General features: G+C 41.2%; 1 protein-coding gene across 12 annotated transcripts in view; it reads left to right on the forward strand.

Annotated features, from left to right (window-relative positions):
• The window catches only part of tenm4 (teneurin transmembrane protein 4), a 246,804-nt gene extending 226,312 nt beyond the window's left edge, over positions 1–20,492 (forward strand). For all 12 annotated transcript variants that reach the window (XM_017696788.2, XM_017696786.2, XM_017696787.2 and 9 more), the window contains 4 exons: positions 4,610–4,906; positions 5,775–7,386; positions 9,088–9,230; positions 17,696–20,492. In XM_017696788.2, the coding sequence (XP_017552277.1) occupies positions 4,610–4,906; positions 5,775–7,386; positions 9,088–9,230; positions 17,696–18,454 (2,811 nt within the window). In that variant the 3' untranslated portion in view covers positions 18,455–20,492. The remainder of the gene's footprint in view (positions 1–4,609; positions 4,907–5,774; positions 7,387–9,087; positions 9,231–17,695) is intronic.
• Positions 20,493–21,463: the final 971 nt, after the last annotated feature.

The following is a 21,463-nucleotide window of genomic DNA, read 5'->3' on the forward strand; positions in this document are numbered from 1 at the left end:
AAATGGGTGACTGGGTGGGTGTCAATGTATGAGTGTGAGTGGTGGTGAGAGGGTGGGGCAGTGTGTGTATGAGTGTCTGCTAGGGTGAGATGAGGGCTAGACAGAAAGAGATCTTTGATTCTGACTGCCTGTGTTAGCAACACAATTCCCAACACACACACACAAATCAATCCATGTGCTCACTTTCCCATGTTCTCAACACCAAGAAGCCTAGAGTTATTGTCATTTTATTTCCATTCAATTTACATAAAAAAATTATATGTGTAATAATTAATTAAAGCGTTACAAAAAACTGCTATTAACTGTTATTAATGTTATTAATCACATTAACATCCTTGGTTTACATTTGGTACTCACAGGTTTTGGCAAGAATATTAACATAGTTAATTATACAGTTATTATATAGTTACGCAACTAATTACATTTGTTTTACATTGACAGGTTTGCGTCTGCACTTCTTTTTCAGTTTGTTTACATGTCAAACATTGACTATATGTGCCACTAATGTAAAGGGTTGTGTTTAATTCAGCAAAGCAAAACTGTACATACAATATCTTTTCATCAAATTTATATTCATAATAAACGATCTATCCTTCTACTCATGAACGCAGTATCTATTGAAAGTCCACACCTTTGAATTTCACTGCACTTTAAAGAGAATTCTCTGCTTGTTTTGAAGTGTTATGACTGAGAAATCAGTAAATAAAATGTAAGAAGAGCTGTTTCAAGGCGTATATGCTATGGGGATCTAGAATCGGGTCAGCAGCAGCTCCGGACTTGTGTGTAATATGTGTGTGTGTGTAGGCTACTTTGCTACTGTGCCACGTGCCTGTCGCTGTGGCGACTCAGTACTCCTAGCAGAGCTCATGACTTATGCTGCCAGGGCATGGTGGTTGTGCCGCTCTCCATGGCAACCAGGCCACCTCTCGGCCCTGGGGCTTTGTGAGAGTAATGGGGGAAATTCTCCCTCTGCTGCGCACTGCATGAAGCTTCTAAAATGCTCGCATCCGGAAAGCCGCCCTCAAAGCTTTGCACACAAAGCCCGTATTGACAGTCCTTCGGATATTCTGGTGTGCATTTACTAGAACGGTGTCCTATACCGCCTCCAAACAGACACGATAAACACAACAGCGTGCGTGTTTGCTCGAGGAAGCGAAAAATCACACTGAGCAAATAAGATTACAGTTCTTATCACAGAGACGGCAGGGACACGTTCAGAATGGAAGGCAGAGGCACAAGCAAATATTGGACTTGCAAAACAAAACTGGAATTTGCCTCTAATGAAAATGCAGATGACAGACACTTGCAGATCTCACATAATTTTGAATGTTGAGTAGAACAGTTTCAGTAGTGACACTGGCAACAAATGTTTCCATGTTTCCTGTTTTTTTAATTGTAGGACATGAGTTAAAGATTGTGTTAATATTCTGTCAAAGAGTTGAGAAACCTTATGTCTGTAGTTCAGGGAAGTAGTTGTTAAACAAAAAGAATCGCATTATCGTACAAGTGTCATGTTTTGATCAGTTACCCTCTTCTGTTGTGTTCCTGATCTCTTTAGCTCATTTGAAAGTAGTCTTTGCTTGTGTTTCACAACCCAAAATCCTTCTCATATCCCCTTGCTTTGCCTAAGCCAAGCCTGTTTTAAGGAATGTCCAATTTAAAGCATTCCCCTTGAGTGGGTTTCCATTCTCTAGAGGCCTGAGATCTCGCTGCCAAAAGAGCTTTTTTTCCAGCCTGTTGGGCCTCTGCTCAACCAGAGCCTGGCACGGGCAGTCAGCCTTTTCCATCTCTCTCTCCCTCCTTTTTCTCCCTCTTTATTACATCAAAACCAATCCAGCGTTCTATTTAGAACGCCCTTGGAAGAGAAGGCCTTCTGAAAGCAGACCTCACTCAGCATCAACCTTCTCCACCGAAAGCCTCACTCTCAGTGCTATGTGATAGTCTGTCAATAGTGGCAGGTATGTTTTTGGGCTGATCACATGATGCAAAGATTGCCTGTGAGTATTTCCAAGGCACATTCCTTTTTTTTTTTTTTTTTTGATCTGGGTCTTTGATCATTTGCATGGGTCTCTGTCTTTGTTGTAGGATAAGCGGCTTACTAAAGGAAGAGTAAGAGAACTGCAGGGCACTGGCTTGCTCACATCAGGAATAAGGGGAAGAGATGTTAAAAAAAAAGCAATCATATCTCGTCTTCTGCCACCCCTGCCGGGAATTCTCCTATTCACAAGCTCCTTGCTTTTAATGTAAAATAATCCTCTCAATTAGGTATTAGTGACATTAATTGGCCCTGGTATAATTGTCCCTTCACAGACGAGGGTTCCCAGCATGCGAGGAGCAAAAGCACTTTCGAGCCATTCCTCCCAGCATCCTCCAGTGTCGCTGGACGGCGGCCAACAACAGCACACAAAGCTGCTTTAAGACTTTACTAAGCCTTGCCAAGCTGGGTGCTGGTGTACCTGGAGTGATCAGCCTGCTTTAACCAGAGAGACACGGCTTTAAGGAGAGAGGGTCTGAGGAAAATGATGCTTTCATTACACAGCGTTATAGAGAAAAAAACCCAGATGGTCATTTAGACCACCTTCTGTAGACAAAAGCTCAGAATTGGCATACAATAACTGCTTATTTAAAAGTAGAATGATTTGAAAAGTGCCATTATCATCACTATGTGGTTATGTATATAATCACCATCATGTCGAAACCATGTATACTACATTAGTTTTCTACATTATTTCAGCATAGCATACAGCAACTTTACATTATATGAACATTTTGTCATGAGTGGCAGTGGGAGGATAGGGCCCAGGGAGCCTAGGCCCTTCCAATTTTGCCACTGGCCAACCCAAAATGATGACTTAAATATGCTTTCAATACATGAAAATTCTTATCATTAAATAAATCAATAAATGAATTTATTTCAAGAAACAAATCATAATGGTCCAATAAGCTTAACTATACGGTGTTTGCTAAGCATTTCGACCTCAGAACAAAAGCTCATTGCTGAAAGAAAACAAATCTAAAATCTTCTGAAACCATCACTGCCATATATGAAAGGTGCTTATTAAATCTGAAGGCATAATTGCCTGAATAATAGAAAGAAATCAGAAATGTGTTTATTATGTCAGACATTATTGCTTCTCTGTGCAAAGTGAATTTAATTATTGTTGTTATATGAATTCTGAGTTTTGTGTATCTCATTTTTTTACTCTCTCTCTTTTTTTTGAGTATACCAGGTGCATGATACTTTGTTGTAGACCCATCTAGTGAGAGTAAAATTTAAGGTTCAGGACAGCAGCAGAAATGTCATCCCCATGCAAAACAGCAGACTTATTGCCATTACTGAAAAGGTCCAAAATTGCTAGGAATAAAATATATTTACATTAACTTACAGTTAAGGACATTTTTGTTACCAGTTTGAAGGCACATGGTTTTGTTAGGACAGTGAGTCATATGACTTCATGTGACATATAGTGAGTTATTTTTTAAAAATGTATTACTGCTGTCGTAACATTTTAGTCAGCCACCTGAAACTTAAAGAACAATGTGATTAACTTTATGTATGTTAATGTAAACAATTTTCATATGAAAAGTTAAGTAAGTTAATATAAAGATGAACTCGCACTGTGTAAAAGGGCATTTCACAACATATACAGTTTCAGAACAAAAAATCATAAAATTTTGACGTGGCAGCTATGATAAGACATAGAACGTATTCTCAGAATAAAATAGTCATCACAGAAAAAGTAACTGGAGCAGGTCAGATCCTTGAAAACTACTTAACAAAACTTGTGCAGTAAAAGAGAAATTTGAGATAGATTAAGTATGACAAACTTGAATTCACCCTCTGCAGGATTATAGGTTAAATGTGTTTGGAATGAGCTCTCTAAGCCCCCCATTGTGTAGCTACTGCTCCACTGGCTTTCTATGCTAGTGTAATGTGACGCTGGAGCACACCTCAGTAGATGGATGGCGCTTGTAGACAAAGACTGACTGTGAGTAATTTTGCCCCCTCTCTTTCTTTCTGCACTGACCCGGATGTGCCCTGTGGATTACCACCTTCATACGAGTGCCTCTCTTCTCTGATCTCAGCATGTGCCGGGATTAAAAGGCCCTTACCTATTAGAGATGAGCTGAAAGTCAGTGTGGTGTGTCATTTGAGACCTGTAGTGAGTCTTTGACTGTATCTTCCTCTCAGGAGTGCCACTGACTTTCTCCCAAGTCTCGACAGAAGGAAATGGCAAAGTAAAATGAAAAGTCCTCTACTTCCTGCTAATACTTTTCTTAAATGCTAGATGAGTGATAATAATGATCAGTAAACTTCTCTCATTCTCTTCACTCTGACAGATGGACTCCTACCAACTCTCTTCTCTGAATCATGCCACACAAAAAAATATGGAAAGAAATCTAAATAGCACCACTTCAGTAGCTTCTGTCCTTCAGAGATAGGACCACACTGTTATAATTGAAAAACACAATGGCCTAATTTAAAGTGTTCCTTGATGATTAACTGGCTCCAGTCTCTGAATTAGGAGATTTATTTTGCTATTTGCCACCTTCAGAAAATTTGGAATTAAATCTGTGTTCCATTTTTTTTTTTTTTTTTTTTTAACAGGTTCATAACAGAAACCTACTGTCCATGGACTTTGACCGCATCACCCGAACAGAGAAAGTATATGACGACCACAGGAAGTTTACTCTGAGGATTCATTATGACCTTGCAGGCAGACCCACCCTGTGGGCTCCAAGTAGCCGGCTGAATGGGGTCAACGTCACCTACTCCCCTGGTGGGCATGTGGCTGGCATCCAAAGGGGCACCATGTCCGTCCGAATGGAATATGATCAGAACGGAAGAATCACTTCTCAGATATTTGCAGATGGCAAGTCATGGAGCTATACTTACCTTGAGAAGGTAAACAGCTTTGGACCCTTTGTAGTCATGCATAAAGATAATAATTATCCTGCTTTATAAAGTACAATTACTCAAGACCCTTTTAACCCATCAGTGTTCTGAACCTTTGTGTTGTATTATGGAGTATTAACTTAGCCTGTCTCAGTTAAAGCTGTCTGAATCACTCTGTTCACATTTTGCAATGTTACTGCTGACAACTTGACAGCGTAGTTCTACCCAAAATAGCACCCTGTTAGAAGAAAAAAAATGTCACTTTCTTGCTCAGAGATCTTTAGGAAGGAATGCAAACCTGAGGTTTTGCATTTGATTCAAAAATGGCAACTACTCATCCTGTTAAGTCTTGAAATGCTGACAGTACCAATTGAGTAGCCTTCTGGGTGTTTTGAAGGTATCACTCATAAGCATTTTAGGTGAAAAATGCCTTTTACAGAGGTTGGAGTGAAAAAAAGAAGAAAATGCATCCTATTACATTTTTGCACTCCAGGACATTCTACCCTTGACCTCCATGTTAACTAATATTATTGTACTATTATTGGGGCAGGAGGTGTGGGGGGTGATGGTTTCATCACCAGTTAATGAGAATTTGCCCTGCAACATTTCTCAGCCAGTGTTGCAGCACGTCATGAAGCTATTTGTAATTTTTAGACCCCCTGAAGTGAATCTGTGACACCCCACAGTTTGTTGTGCAGTTAGTCGCATAGCGTAATGTGACTTCTGGGCTTGTATTGACCTTCACTTCTGCTGGGCAGAGAATTTAACATTTAACGGTTTAACATTTTCAGGCAGTTTTATGAAATGTGCTACAAATTACCATGCTTCATTGACTCAAGCATACTGAGTGTCACTTGGTCATTTTTTTTCTCCGCAGTCCATGGTGCTGTTGCTGTACAGCCAGCGACAGTACATCTTTGAGTTTGACAAGAACGACCGTCTCTCATCTGTCACTATGCCCAACGTGGCCCGACAGACCCTAGAGACTACCCGCTCAATTGGTTACTATAGAAACACATACAGGCCTCCTGAGGGCAATGCCACTGTGCTGCAGGATTACACCGAAGATGGCCTGCTTCTGCAGACGATTCACCAAGGCACGGGACGTAGGATCATCTATAAGTACGGCAAGCTCTCGCGTCTGCTTGAGATTCTGTACGACACCACACGGGTCGCTTTCTCGTATGATGAGGCGGCAGGCATGCTGAAGACAGTCAGTCTACAGAGTGAGGGTTTCACCTGCACCATCCGCTACCGGCAGATTGGCCCTCTCATTGACCGACAGATCTTCCGTTTCAGTGAGGAAGGCATGGTCAATGCCCGATTTGACTACAACTATGACAACAGCTTCCGAGTCACCAGCATGCAAGCTGTCATTAATGAGACGCCATTGCCCATTGATCTGTACCGCTATGATGACGTTTCTGGTAAAACAGAGCAGTTTGGCAAGTTTGGAGTCATCTACTATGACATCAACCAGATCATTACAACAGCTGTCATGACCCACACCAAACACTTTGATGCCTACGGGCGAGTGAAAGAGGTTCAGTACGAGATTTTTCGCTCATTGATGTACTGGATGATGGTGCAGTATGACAACATGGGCCGAGTGGTAGCCAAAGAGCTAAAAGTAGGGCCTTATGCCAATACCACACGGTACACGTATGAGTACGATGCTGATGGCCAGCTCCAAGTGGTGTCCATCAATGACAAGCCCTTGTGGCGCTACAGCTATGATCTGAATGGTAACCTGCACCTGCTGAGTCCAGGCAACAGTGCCCGCCTCACTCCACTACGTTATGACATACGGGACCGCATCACACGACTTGGAGATGTCCAGTACAGGTTAGATGAAGATGGGTTCCTCAGGCAGAGAGGCAATGACTTTTTTGAATACAACTCAGCTGGCCTGCTGGTCAGGGCCTACAGCAAGGTTGGCGGATGGAGCATAAAATATCGTTATGATGGTCTGGGCCGCAGAGTGTCCAGTAGGAGCAGCTCAGGTCACCATCTACAGTTCTTTTATGCAGACCTGTCCAGCCCTACAAGAGTCACCCACATGTACAACCATTCTAGCTCAGAGATCACCTCACTCTACTATGACCTTCAGGGCCACCTCTTCGCCATGGAACTAAGCAGTGGGGATGAATATTATGTGGCCTGTGATAACATTGGCACACCACTGGCTGTATTCAGTGGTTCAGGTCTCATGATCAAGCAGATCCTTCACACGGCATTTGGAGAGGTCTACCTGGACTCAAACCCAAGCTTTCAACTGGTGGTGGGCTATCAGGGTGGCCTCTATGAACCACTCACAAAGCTGGTGCACATGGGCCGCAGAGACTACGACGTCCTGGCAGGCCGCTGGACCACACCCGACCATGACATCTGGAAGCAGCTGAACAACAACATTGTGCCCTTTAACCTCTACATGTTCAAGAACAATAACCCTCTGAGCAACACACAAGAGACCAAGTGCTACATGACAGGTGACTATATGACCATTTAAATGTGATCTTTGAGTAGCTATTGATGTCTTTTGATTTATGTCTTGGCTTAGTGTGATACTTTGCTAAAGGCCTTTTGGCCTACTCCAACTGTGCTCTCCATACTAAGTGGAACCTATTTAATGGTCAGCATGTAAGCGTGACTAACAGCTTGAAATATAAACAATGAAACACCATGTATGAGCTCCACTGCTTTTTAAGAGAGTCCTCCCTGCAGTGAAGTGGTCATTTTTCAGGCTGTGCTCCAGGCCTCAGCCTGGGGAGTTTTTCAGGCTTTGCATTCGAAAGGCTCCCCAGGAATCATGATGGTGCAACAGCTTCCTCTGTCTGTTCAGTATTCAGGTTTCCCCCCCCAAAATGTCCCACAGTCTTTGTTGCCTCAGTACATGGGGGAGGTAATAGCAGTGAATGCTCCTCAGTGGAAGCAGAGAACACAATGGGGGTCATACAAATCGGAGCCAGGAGCTGTTGTATCAGATTCTGTCTGGTTGGAAGCTAAACAACAGTTTTATTGGACGAGAACAAAATATTATAGGCGTGTTTGTAGTCTATGCCAGTGTCTTTATACAGGCTTTTTCGGACTGAAATCAAAGCTTTAGTTGCCCTTGCTGCCAATGGAAAATTAATGATGAAGAATGGCGACTATTACACGTATTGTTTATCTTGGAGCACAGACATAGTGTTCTAGTTACTAAATTGAACTATAATGTGCATGAAAGAATATTAAAACCAGCACATGTCTCTCAAGATAGGCCTCCTACTGCAGTCTCTTAGTATGCTAACATTGCTGCCTGCTAGCTACACCAAACGCTCAACAAAACAGCTACCCACTACGCTTTAAATAATAGCATTGAAGCTAGCTCCAGAGGAATGCTAAAGCGACTTTCGGATATTTAGATATATTTAGATATAGAATAAGTTCTAATCTTCAACTTGATTGATTGTGTTGGCATTTCCATTGCACTTTGGAATTACATGGGGTCTTTTTATTGTCCTTTAGCGCTTTCTTATTTAACAGAACCTTATGTGATGAGACAGAGAAATAAAGGAGCAGATGCCAAAATGCATTCAATTGTTATAGCAATGATTTTACTGTCCATGACAAATGTATTAGACACAGTAGAGAAAAATCACTCAGAAGTCGATTTGATTCTGGTCAAGGTTCATTCTCTTTCTATCTACCAATTTGAAAGCATTTGCAACCTTCGTAAACAAATCTCAATACACAATTTTCTGATTATAGGAAGGGATGAGACATTTGGCTCAGGAGAAAGCATGAAATGTGGATTACAATCAAGTGCAGGCTGTGAACCAGACCTGCATTGTTACTTGACTTTGTGCAATGCTTGATGAAAGTTTTATCAGTGCAGTGTGTCTGAATGAAGTGGTGGGAATTATCAGCTTTTTTTGGTCGAGATGCTGTAGCCTCTGGAGTATTAATCACATTTGGCCTGCTGTCACAAACTAATCAGGCTTTTTGTTGTAATGAGTGCAGGGGAGCTCATTTCATGGAGAAAATCACTTGACCTATGTCCTTGTTCTTAATGAATCATATTTTGCAGTTTAGTCAGACCACTGCAATGTCAGAGAGGTGAAGAGCAGCTGGGGAAGGTGGACTGGTGAGTCAGTGCAGGTGCTTGCATCCTTCTAAATAGGTTTGTCATCACTGTTTTGTCATTACAGATGTGAATAGCTGGTTGGTGACATTTGGCTTTCAGCTGTATAATGTCATCCCTGGATATCGCAAACCAGTCACAGATGCCATGGAGCCATCATATGAGCTTATTCATACCCAAGTGAAGACACAAGAGTGGGACAGCACCAAGGTAAGCCTACTGCAAATTCTAGCATACATACCATGGTTTTACTGTAACTTACATGTATCGGACCCCAGTCCTGGAGGGCCACAGCTCATAGGAGTTTCGTTTTCTACCTCATTAAGTATTTAGATGTTTATTGCAATGGCCTTCATAAGCTTTTTGTGTGAGAACATTTCAGTGAATGGTTATGTAGATAACACACACACACACACACACACACACAGACACACACATTTTCTAAACCACTTCTCCCTCAGGGTCGCGGGGGGGTGCTGGAGCCTATCTCAGCAGTCATAGGCAGGATACACCCTGGACAGGTGACCAGTCCATCGCAGGGCTATGTAGATAACTATTTTTGTAAATGAGATTTTCAAGAGTGAAAAATGTAAAGTTGAACTTAAGTTTAAAAAAAAAAGCTATTCTATGGCTATATAGTATAATATCTGATGCTCTTTTTGTCCTCCAGGAGAACATAAAGTTTAGGCGATGCTGACTTTCTGTGCTAAAATACCTGCATGTTGTTCATTTTACTGCCCTTCTGAACCTCCATGAATAATTTTTGATATTTCTTGGTATTGCTGATCTAATCAATTCTAGTCTCAATTTCTGCATTTTATAAAATGTATCAGCATAAAAATCAACAGATATATGCTTTTGAACATTATCAGCATCAATTTCTGTATGGGTGCATCTCTAGTAAAGTAAACAGAAGATTATATTATTATTATTATGGAGGTTTTCATCTGATGGTGACGAAATGAACTTGCATACTTGTCCTTCAGATCCAACTGCAAACTTCATTCTCAGTAACCTGACCCTTCAGTTTTGCAATTTCTCATTGGTGCCCACAGCAATCAGCCCAAATCACAGGCGAGCGCACCCCGCCCTCTGCTCTGGCTCCTCAAGCTGAGGGAATGGGGTCAAAATAAAGAGCTCTTGTAATAGTCCTGCCATTAGGGAAATTCACTCCACATTTCCTCCACCACTGGCCATCGATTTCAGCTCAGCCTTACACACCTTCTCTCTCACTCCCTTGCTTTTCCTCCTGCTTTCACTTTCGTAAGATCTTGGCTGTCTTCTCTTTCTCTGTGTGTCTCTTTCTCTGTCACAGGCCACAGAAATACTTGGGCTCTAGGGCTTATCAACCTTTTGTGTCTCCTTTAAGTCACCTGAATTATTGATAAGCTGCTTGTTGTCTTCAAGGGTCAGGTTACTCCCTGATAGTGGCATGGATTAGGCAAGCGTTGATGTCTGTGTGGTTTCTTAACACCGAGAGACACCCTGTTTCTTGCAGATCTCTTGCCATAAAAAACAAAAAGACCATTCTAATGTATCTGCTATCCTTGTTAAATATGATGTGAAAGTGTAGGAGACGAGCTCCCTCTGTTCACACAGTTTGAATATTTGATTGTCATGCCAATAAATCATCAGTAAAGCCTTTATTGCAAATGGATGCACTGTAATAGACAGGTGTTTAAAGGTGTGAAATGTGCGCACTTTCAGGCTTCTGAGATATGAGTTTTTAAATGTGCCACTGTTGGAAGCAGTTAGTGTGACATGGTTCATCTTGGTTCACACACATAGACAAGGAGAATAGGGAAGCAAGCAACATACCCAAAAAGAGATTCTAAAGCTTCTGATAGCCCAGATTCTTCTTTATCTCCAGAGATATTGTACTACATTCTGTATAGCATTCGTGCAAAATTCTCTTTTTCAGTTATGTGGGCTTACAGGATCTATTGAAGGGAGTGCAGCCTGTGGAAGCTGTTCTTTCTCTCTCAGTTGAAGTGTTTTAAATGAGACATTTGCCTTAATGATATTGCTTTTGCAAACAGGTCATTACAATTTAATCCTAAACGTGAAGACTTTTCCCAGAATTCACCCAGACTTTGCACGATATAGCACTTTTACCATTAAACTGGTATTGGTGACCGTTTTTTCTAGTGGTATTATTACATAACAAACCCTTAATTAATTGTAATATATATCATTTTCTCAGTGCTTCACACTGTCTTGAGAAGACAGTTCAGAATATTAAAACTAAATAAATAGTAAGTTTTCTTTCTTTCTCAATTCTGTGGTCGCTTTTGGTGTAATTTTAAGAGAAGAAAACCTAACAAACCAGTCCATTCGAAAACAAGGTATCAAAGGCTATGTTCATACTGCAGATAAAAGTGACCCATCTTTTTCTTCATATGTGAGAGATTTGGGTTTTTTGTGTGTGTGTGTGTGTGTGTGTGGCAAGGCAAACAGCAAAAAAACAGTGAATTTGACATTTTCAGTTCCAGTGTGAGCTACTTTCATGTGTGGTACTGAAATCTGCTATGTATGTGATATTCAGCAAAGGCACCTCTGTCTAAAGAGCAAGATGAAGGAATTCATGAGAGTTTTACATCAGTCCAACATAATCTTATACATGGGAATGGACACCTTACTGTCATCAAAAGTCTTGCTACCGTGGTTAGGCATCTCTTCTTTCATTGTGGAGTATGAGCAATACAGCACAGGCGTAAAAAAGGTGTAAAAAATAAAGCACTGGGCTCTCTAAGGAGAAAAATCAAAGGTAACAGCTATTCACAGTCAGGTTTATTTCAAGAATAATTTGAAAAAAAGAGAGAAGCAGAAGAGTCAAATAAGTCTCTTCATCAAGTACATATTAAAAGTGAATGCCTTGACCAGTGGCTTTTACGACAAGTAAACAAAAGAAATTGAGCTTCTTTTATCTGTCTGATCAGCATTCATAATTAAAACAAGCTAAAAAATTCACCATTTTCTACTGTTGTACATGAAATTTATCTTTTGTGATCATGGGTTAATTTTATTAATGAAAAATAAAAAATCATCTGATATGAAACTTATTATTATTTGGGAAATATTGTGATAATGAATTGTAGCTGTATTACACAGCACGACCCAGATATATGCAGTTGATTAATTTGTCCGACTTTTGTCAGTGTGTTTGGTTTGTTCTGAAAGTATTTACAGACAGAAAAAGTAAGAGTGGTCACAAAGAACTACTGGCTAATTTCAAAATGGCTGGAGAAAGGGGTCTAAGCATGGCGAACTGGACCACGTTATGCCTTGTTAAAAGTTAAAGCAGTGGCATCAAGACCCGGCAGAGCTATTGGTTTTGTTCCTCTGTGTGCAGCATGAGCTGAGTCTGAGTCACCTGGGATGCATGGCTGCGATGCGTTTGCAGTCTCCACCGGGCCAAATCTCAGCCCCCAGGGAGCAGCGCTACACCCTTCAAACTTCAACCTGCAGACTTCCTCTCCAGAGGTTGTCTTACAACTTCTCTTCTGTGCCCCTTTCAAGGCTCCTCTCAAAAGAAGAAGGAGCCTAATTCAATTCTGAGACAACTCTTGAATTTCCTTTTTCACTCCCCATTTTCTGTGCTCTGCCAGAAGTTTTAAAAAACCCACTGGAATCACTGTTTTCTTTCTGTGCTTTTCCAAGTGCATCAATTTTATTCTGGAACTGAGAAGCAGAAAGAATGGCCTAAGCCCTCGAATTTTCAGTGTAGAAATAGCTACTTGGTCACCCATAAATCAGCACTAGTGCACTGACAACCATTATTTCCCTTTTTTATTGGGAGGAAGTAAATGATTCTAATTGCTGGCCAAATTGCTTTTTGGCCATATAATTATGGGGTCATTTATGGGCTTTTAAAGCAGCTGCATTTAAAAATCCACTAATGGCCCCTGCAACAGTAGCACTGCTCTTATGAGAGGCTGGAGTAGGTTGTTTGCTCCATAATGCCCATGTTTCATTCAAAGCACCCAGTGAGATGAAGAGGGAGGAGGAAGGGGCCACTCCTTCACGTGTGTGGCAATAGCTCCTCCATTCGCTTCAGGTGGATGCTTTTTATATGCTTTTAGAGTAGTCTCAAAATGCTGTAACCATTGTAAGAGAAAGCATGAAACAAGGATATTTATCAGATATGTCGGAGTAAAACCTGACTACATCTTGCTTAAAAATTTCGAGTGGTGGCAAAAGTGGTCCAATTATTTCATATATGAAAATGCATTTTATCAAGATTCCTAGAAGTACTCAAAACCTCACCAGAATGAAAGACATTGCTGGAGTGGTTCTACCCCATTATGGCAGATATATGTAGTACATAAACAGTTTAGTTTTGTTTGGACTTGATATTTTAAATGTTTGCTCTGTCTACTTTATTACATGGCTAGAATGTCATTACTATTATTCCTGGTATTAAAACTTGTTTAGAAGATTAAAGCTCTTTGAAAGAGTCTGATTGCTTATCTGAATCAGCCTCAGGACAGAGATGCTATATTTTCTTTACCATGTTTACACGAGGGAGCATGTACATGCGGTCAAAATAGTTTCAGAGAAAAAGACCATGAGGATTAGATGGGTTCTGATTCAAGGTAGAAGTGGTTTACTCCTGGAACATCAAATCAACTTATGTAGTATTTTTGTGTCTGAGTAGGGGAGTTGACCCTATACAGGGGGAGCTGTTTTGCATTTCACCACCTGTGTAAATGTATTTAATCAAATAATTACTTACAACATTCATTCATACAAAGATCATTCTCTTTACAAAAGGTGGAGAATGCATGCTAATCAACTCATGACTCATGTCCCAATTTAAGTGCCATGCTTATTTTACCATGCCGCTTTCAAGCATCACTTTTCACATCGTGAGCTTGCAAGCCATGAGCACTGACTGACAGACTGCTTTTTCTACGGCTCCTTTCTCCAAGAACCCCTTTCAGCTCAATAGCGGCAGCACTACACAAAAGCCTGCTTAAATCATGGAAAATACATACTAACTTGGCCAACATTGTACTTGCTTATGTTTTGGTAGTTGTTGAAGTGGTTTTGGTAGTTTTTGCTAATTTTTAATACATTTAATACATTGCATGTTTACAGCCTATAAATCACTTCTTGTTAAAATATTAAAACTTACCATGAAGTCAGCCTATAGCTACTGTTGTTAGAGAATGTTGTAATGCCAAACAGCACATATAGACTGATAAGGACCTAGACATTAAAAGAAAACACACTAAAAGAAAACAAAAGTTGTGTGACAAATATAATTGCTTTATTGTATCTTAACCTGCGGACACTGCCATTGTGACATTTAAACAGTCCATCTTGAACTGCAGTCATGATGAAATCTATCGGTGACTCACAATGCTACCGTCAGTTGACTCAAGCCTACTTAACATGCTTCCTATAGCTAATTCTTTAGTAGTTGACGAATATTGGTACGAGTCTCAGGAGTGCAGCAAGTACAACCAAGCACATTCACACCCTACCAATTCTCAGCTGTAGCTCCAGCAGACTGCAGAAACAGTGCTCAGGGCTGTGTTATTACTATATTGGTCTTTCCTCCAAATAGCTGACCTCTTGTAATTAAATTGACGGCTCTTTGAAGCATGGGTTCGTTGTACTCTTAAACTGAACGTGATGGATGCTGCACATCGTAAATTTCCAGAAACGGCAGGGAAGCAAGCTTTCACTTTTAATCTCTCTACCCCTCTGTGCCATTTTAGGCTTAACAGGCCTTGGCACCTAGAAGAGCTGCTAGTTTGAAAAATGAGCAGGGCGTGTAGACTTGTGGTCCTGGTGGTGTCCACTGTTAGCTCCTGACTTTGATCACTGGCCTGGATTGAGTGCCCTGCGTGAGGTCAGACCACCTCATGCTACTTTGATTGATGCCTTTTATCAGCTGGGATGTCGCAGGGACAAACCACAGGACAAATATTACCATCCCGATACACCAGATTTGAACAAACATGCATTCTGTAGCTGTAACTGGGGGGTTTCGTTACACCCTACTACCTTGAGTATTGTCATGATTCACAGTCTCAGCCCTGGTCTGCAGATTTTGGGTAGTCAGAGTGAATAGCTGGTACAGAAAGCAGAGAAACACATACACTATTTTTTGCTTTGCAATCTAGTTTCAGGCTAGTCAGTGTATTTCAACTTTTCAACTGGAATCTGGATGTAATGTAGAAGTGCATGCTAGCCGATGACTAGTGATATGCTGTTATCTATAAAAATGGACAGACATATTTACCTATGAAGGCCTATTTTTATGCAAGGTAAATGTTAGGTTAAAGCCTTTTGGCAAACCTCTCTTACTCAGCCGTCCTTCTGGAGAGAGAGAGATGGACACAGCCAGGCAGAGGTCTATGGAGACCCATCAGAGAGGGAGAGAAAGATATAGTAGGACAGAGAGAGTAGAATAGGCATGTGCATCAGCTGTTAGCAGTAGTCTGGGTGCAGTGCTTTAATGCTAGCAGGGCTTTCAGTGTGTCATCCCTGCCAGCGGCTCTTTGGTGTGGGGCCTCTCAGCAGGACCTACTCATGACCAGCGGCTGGCAACTATCCCCCCCTCCCCTATCCCATACATCTCTCCATGTTGTTCAAATCTGTGTTCTCTGGGGCAAGAATCTCTTGTCAAATGATATTAGACGATAGGGTCACTCTTCAAGCCCCAAGGAGGCACTTTCCACATAACATCCATGTTAGCCTCAGGAGTGGACACCATTTTCAACCCCCTGCCTCTTTTTTTTCCATTATTTCTCTTCAATGAAACCACTGTTGAAGACTGGTAATGGCTATTACTGGCAAGAAAAAAAGCCTTTAATGTGATCTAGATCATACTAGAACCAGTTAAGGTCTGCTGAGAAAACTATACATAGATAACTGTCAGGAAAGGAACAGTGAGTGAAGTAGTAGTCACCACTAAGATCAAATAAACTAGAATTCTGTTAGGCAAAACAAAATGAAGACTTAAACTAGCTGTGCTTCAAGCCCCAGTCACCAAAGAAAGCTGTAAAAAATAAAAATAAAATAAATAATCATTGGCAGTGCTTAATCCACATGCGTTCGCACACCTTAACACAAAATAGAGCGGCTTGTATGGCATAGTCATAGCAAGGAAATGAAAGATGTTTTGAAGTGTTAATGAAGCAGCCTGATTTTGGACTGTGAGGGAGAGAGAAAGAGAGAATGTGGGGGAGAACAGGGCTGCTTCCTGCTGAGATCACCCATCCTGCACCAGCCATCAGTAGACGTTACTTACTCTCGGGAATAGCGGTAGCGGAGGTGGGAGGTGCAATCAAGCCTTCTGCTGCAGGGCCTGGCAGAAAGGGTGTGAAAACCAAACGCAGATATTTTAGTGTTCATGCCATGCGCTTCTAGTCTGGGTTCAGCCATAGCATGATGTTTCAAATTTCAGCCAGAACCCCTAGAGACGTGGTCATGGCAGAAGTAGTAGCAATGAGACTTTCTTATGTTGAAGCCAATTCTGAGCAGTAAATGTGCCCAGTGCAAAATAAGTCTTACATGATATTGAAAACAGAGATATTAGGTTATGCTATGAAGCTGCTTTAAGCTGAATAATGGATTGTCATAAATTCACTTACTTACCCTTACTGTAGCCACACTGGCTGTATTTTTATAATTCATCTAGAGTTAATCAGCCTGATTTCTAACAGTTCAGAATTCTGTAGCTACATAAAAGGGTGAGAGATTTTGTGTGCAAGTAGGGGAGCAAAGGTCTTAGCCAGCATTGTTAAATGTGTTTAACCGATTAATGTAAAAAAACTACACTAGAATGACAAGCTAGCTAATTTAGGCACCATCCCACCATTCCAAGGATCCTTTATTTCCAGCTTCCTATGTTCTCTGGGACTGTTATGGGTGATAATATTATTTGAACTTCAAAATTCCCTTACCAAAAAATGCACATCCTCAATGACATCTACCATTCTTCTGTTCTTAACATGCACTTGTCAGCTTACCCTTCAATATTTTGCCTTAGGAATTCTTGACACTGGTTTAAGTTTACTCTGCTAACTTGCTAGTTGGCAGGCTAAGGGCTACACAACTAGCAGCAACAATAAATGGGCAGTGCAGAGTGCCTAACTCAGACAAAGCAATCATTCATAAAGTTAAAATATGATATGCTCTAACTTCTCAAAAAACAGTTTAGCCAACTAATTAGCTTAATGAGGCTAGCTTAGCCAAAGGTAAGTGAGTTCCCACTGGAAAAATCTGCTCTGCGTTGTTCCCTGTTAGTTTTGGTGACCACATGATCTTAAACTAGGACTAGTAACTCTTTAATATGTTACCTTGATGAAATTGAGTTATGATGAATCCTATACAGATCTGTGCCGTGACAACATAGGTACGCTCCCTCTAGCACGTGTAGCTAGGTAACTTGTTAGTCTACCATTAGTAAGAGGAGCTTTGCTGTCAACTGAAATAAACTTAAATGAGTTATGAGCACCAAGCTCTACTTATTGTGAATATTTGAGTAAACACTTAATATAATATGTGTATAATTTAGTCTGTTTTGAATCCTGACACATCTGTGCTTCCACATAGTGAAGTTACAGATAGAAACATTTACGAAATTGAAGCTTAACTAATATGAATGTTACTGTGAATGTCAATGTCAGTCACCTGAATTTGTTTGTGTTTGTGTGCAGTCTGTACTCGGAGTCCAGTGTGAGGTCCAGAGACAGCTCAAGTCCTTCGTCCGGCTGGAGCGCTTTGACCAGATCTACAGAGCAAGTGGTGCTGGCTGCCAGCAGTTACCTGGCCACACGTCCTTTGCTTCAGGAAGTTCAATGTTTGGGAAAGGAGTGAAACTGGCCATCCGGGAGGGTCGTGTGAGCGCTGACATAATCAGCCTGGCCAACGAGGATGACCGACGGTTGGCCGCCGTTTTAGACCAGGCCATTTACCTGCAGGACCTTCACTTCACCATTGCTGGCATTGACACACACTACTTTGTTAAACTGGGGCCAGTAGAGGGCGACCTGACACTTTTAGGCATGACGGTGGGTCGCCGGACGCTGGAGACGGGTGTGAATGTGTCAGTCTCGCAGGTCAACGCTGTGTTGGGTGGCCGGACACGCCGCATCACAGATGTGAGGCTGCAGCATGGCACGCTAAGCCTGAATGTGCGCTACGGCAGCAGCGTTGAGGAGGAAAAGGTCCGGGTGCTGGAGCTGGCCAGGCAGAGGGTGGTGGATGCGGCCTGGACCCGAGAGCGCCTCAGGCTTCGGCAGGGCGAGGACGGCACCCGCACATGGACAGACGGAGAGAGGCAGCAGCTTCTGGCCTCAGGCCGCGTACAAGGCTACGAGGGCTACTACATTGTTTCCGTGGACCAGTTCCCTGAGCTGGCTGACAGCGTCAGCAACGTCCACTTTCTGCGACAGAGCGAAATGGGCCGCAGGTGACATGACGGTGCCACTTGGACTCCGGGACCTCTTGCCAAAGACAAGTTGCTTACGTGACCACTTTGTTTAATTTTAGTTTATTTCATTTGTTTATTTCCTTAAAATGTGTCTTGACTTTTTTTCAAAAAAAAAAAAAAAAAAAAAAAGAGAAAAGAAAGAACTTCATGCTTGCAAAGCAGTTGCACTTCATAGACATTTGAGTGCTCTTTTTTTTTTTTGGAATTCCTCAACAGTCTTTGCCCTTTGAGTTGTGGCTGCTAGAGGAATGGCATATGGCGACGTCAGCTACTCTGTTCTGCCTCCCTGTCTACAGATCTGCTCAAAGGAAAGCCTAGAAGACTGGCTGCTAGTGCATTATGGTCATTTGCTGGTTCTGCTGCCAGGTGGAGCAGATTGGCACTCAGCTTCACCTCCATCCTGCCTTTGCCCCCCTCCCCACACCACAGCCAAGGAGAGACATTCTTTTTTTTTTTTATTCGCTTCTTTTTATACTTGAAAGCCTGACCATGCCACACTCAAAGGAGGACGACGGTGTCTGTTGTTTAGGCTTCTAATTACCCCCTCTCTCCCGCCCATTCATCCTCGACTCCTGTCACGGTGTCGCATGCCGTTTCCTGACTGGTTCCTAGTATTTTTTTACTGTCCAAATTTGACCAAATGGATAAAAAAGGATTGAGTTTGTCCAAAAAAGACTTGTCCAAATAAGTGGCGAAACAGAAAATAGTTCCCCATGGTCTTATGAAAATGAAAATGGCACTGTTTGAAAATGTAGTAGAAGGTTTCTGTATTAAAATGAATATTTTACTAAAATAGTTCAAAAATCACTCCAAATTTTATTTCATAGCTGCATATATGGAAGTACAGTATAACTAATGTGAATACATTACAAAAAATGTGAACTGTTGTCCCTTTTACTGCTAACTGTTGTATTTGAACGATGCCTAGTGTTCTGACACATGGAATAAAGTATATATATGTTTGGGAATGTCAATCGGTTAAATTAATTTGTTTGCTTTTAATTGTTAAAGAAAAGAAAGATTTTAATATGCTAAACCGTTCCTTTTAAGGATAACAGTATTTATTTTAGTAATGTGCTTTTTAAAGCAATATTCCTCCTCTTTTGTTCCCTATGTGCAAGAGATGTGAATGCTTAAAACACAAGAAAAAAAAAGACAGCACATTGCTTAGCCATTCCCTTTCTCAAGGTGTGGAGTGCTAGCCTTGAACACTGGGCTAAGGACAGATTTAAAGCCCTGTGGGATGCCTGAGGGTCAGAATCTTAAGTGCCCTGGATGTGAAAGACGAGACCCCACTGAGTCCCACAGCTGCCTGAGATGCATTAAGCATCTGCAGGTGTGTAGGTTGCTGTCTACTAGCTGAGGGGTTTACATGCATGCCAATCTGGCAACCCGCCACCTGGATATAACTTGCTGCTTCTTATATGTGTCCTATAGCTCATCTATGCGCTGAACATAAAAGGGCGTCCAGTGTAGCCTTGCTCTGGCTTTAAATGTACGAGGTGGAACAAAATGGTGTTAATGTGTTGGACATGGTGTCGTGCTGGCACCCCTCATGGAAGCGGTCAGTAGCTAAATCTGTCTCTGACTGAAGCTGTTTATGTGACTGGGGAAGGTTTGAGGAGAAGAGTAGTTCAGTGATCAAGTGTCTGTAAAATACTGTCAAGCATATTTTTGTTGTCAATTGGATGTTGGATACAGTGACAATACGTTGGACAATATTGCTGTAAAAAAAAAAAAAGTCTGGCTGAAGGAAAAAATGTGCATCGTGGTGACTGCACTGACAACTGCGTTGTGAGGCTGTAATTTTTTTCTAAGGATTTGGGCTCATTTGGATTTTTTTTTGTTTGTTTGTTCTCAACAGTGTGTTTCTATTGCTTCTCTTTGAACCTGTAAATAAGAGGGCAAGAAATGGGCTGTAAATAAAATGCAAATGTAGATACCTTTTAGAGCTACAGCAGTGAATCTGTGTAGTCTTTAGGTGAAGAGGAAAAAATAAAGAATATTTTGTGTTTACATTATTTAATGTCACTGTTATTTTAATCATAATACCAAATTTGGTTTACACTGGAAATATACAGTAGGTCACAAACAATAACCATGGTTTTAAAGAAAATGATGTGCACTCCATGATATGCACTCAACTTTCACTTTTTCACACTCATAATTTGCATTTCCGCTCACTAGCTGCTTACATATCATTGCTATCCAATGAAAAACAAGTATCTGCAAAACAGTCATTTTACAGGAGAGGGAAAAAAACCTTTACTTTCAGTGTAAGTTAATAGAAAAAGGTTTTATTCTGAACAATTTAGAATGAATGCTGAATGCACAGATCTCTATATAACTGGAAAGCACTTCTTGGAGAGCATTTGAAATACATAAAATTTTAATTCAGAATATAAAAAATACATTGTGTGTGTGCATGTTCATAAACTAGAAAGTGAGTCAGAGGTGTATAAATAACAGTACACCTTAACTAGAACTAGGAAGTTCACTTTTAGTATAGTTCACAGTAGGAGCTGCACAGACTAGTCTTGTTGACTGCTTGGCGATGGCATTTTAAGCAGGATGTTGACTCGTTGCTGATTGTGTGATTATAAGACTAACAATATGAAAGCCTCAGAGAAGACAGCAGGTGAGGAGCCTGGTGATTTCAGGGTCCGTATCTCCAGTTTCAGCAGAGGAATACAACCCAGGACACATTGCGCTGTACTGACCTGTGGCGTTTGGCTTCGTCACAGAATTTGTCGACTTTTAAAAACCTGAAGCTGTGCAGCCCTTACTTTGCAGAATAGTTGCAGAACAAACTAAAATTTGGATGTGAACTAGCTGTGTACTCAAAGTTTGCTACTCTTACACCTAAAGTATGCTTAAAAGTATACTTTCATAATTAAAAAAAAATGGTGGGCCAATTTAGCCCCAAGAAGTGTTACACTTACAAGTATACTACAAGTACACTGATGTTAGTGTACATACTACATAAAGTAAA

Source organism: Pygocentrus nattereri, chromosome 17 (assembly GCF_015220715.1).
Source record: "Pygocentrus nattereri isolate fPygNat1 chromosome 17, fPygNat1.pri, whole genome shotgun sequence".
NCBI classification, from domain to species: domain Eukaryota; kingdom Metazoa; phylum Chordata; class Actinopteri; order Characiformes; family Serrasalmidae; genus Pygocentrus; species Pygocentrus nattereri.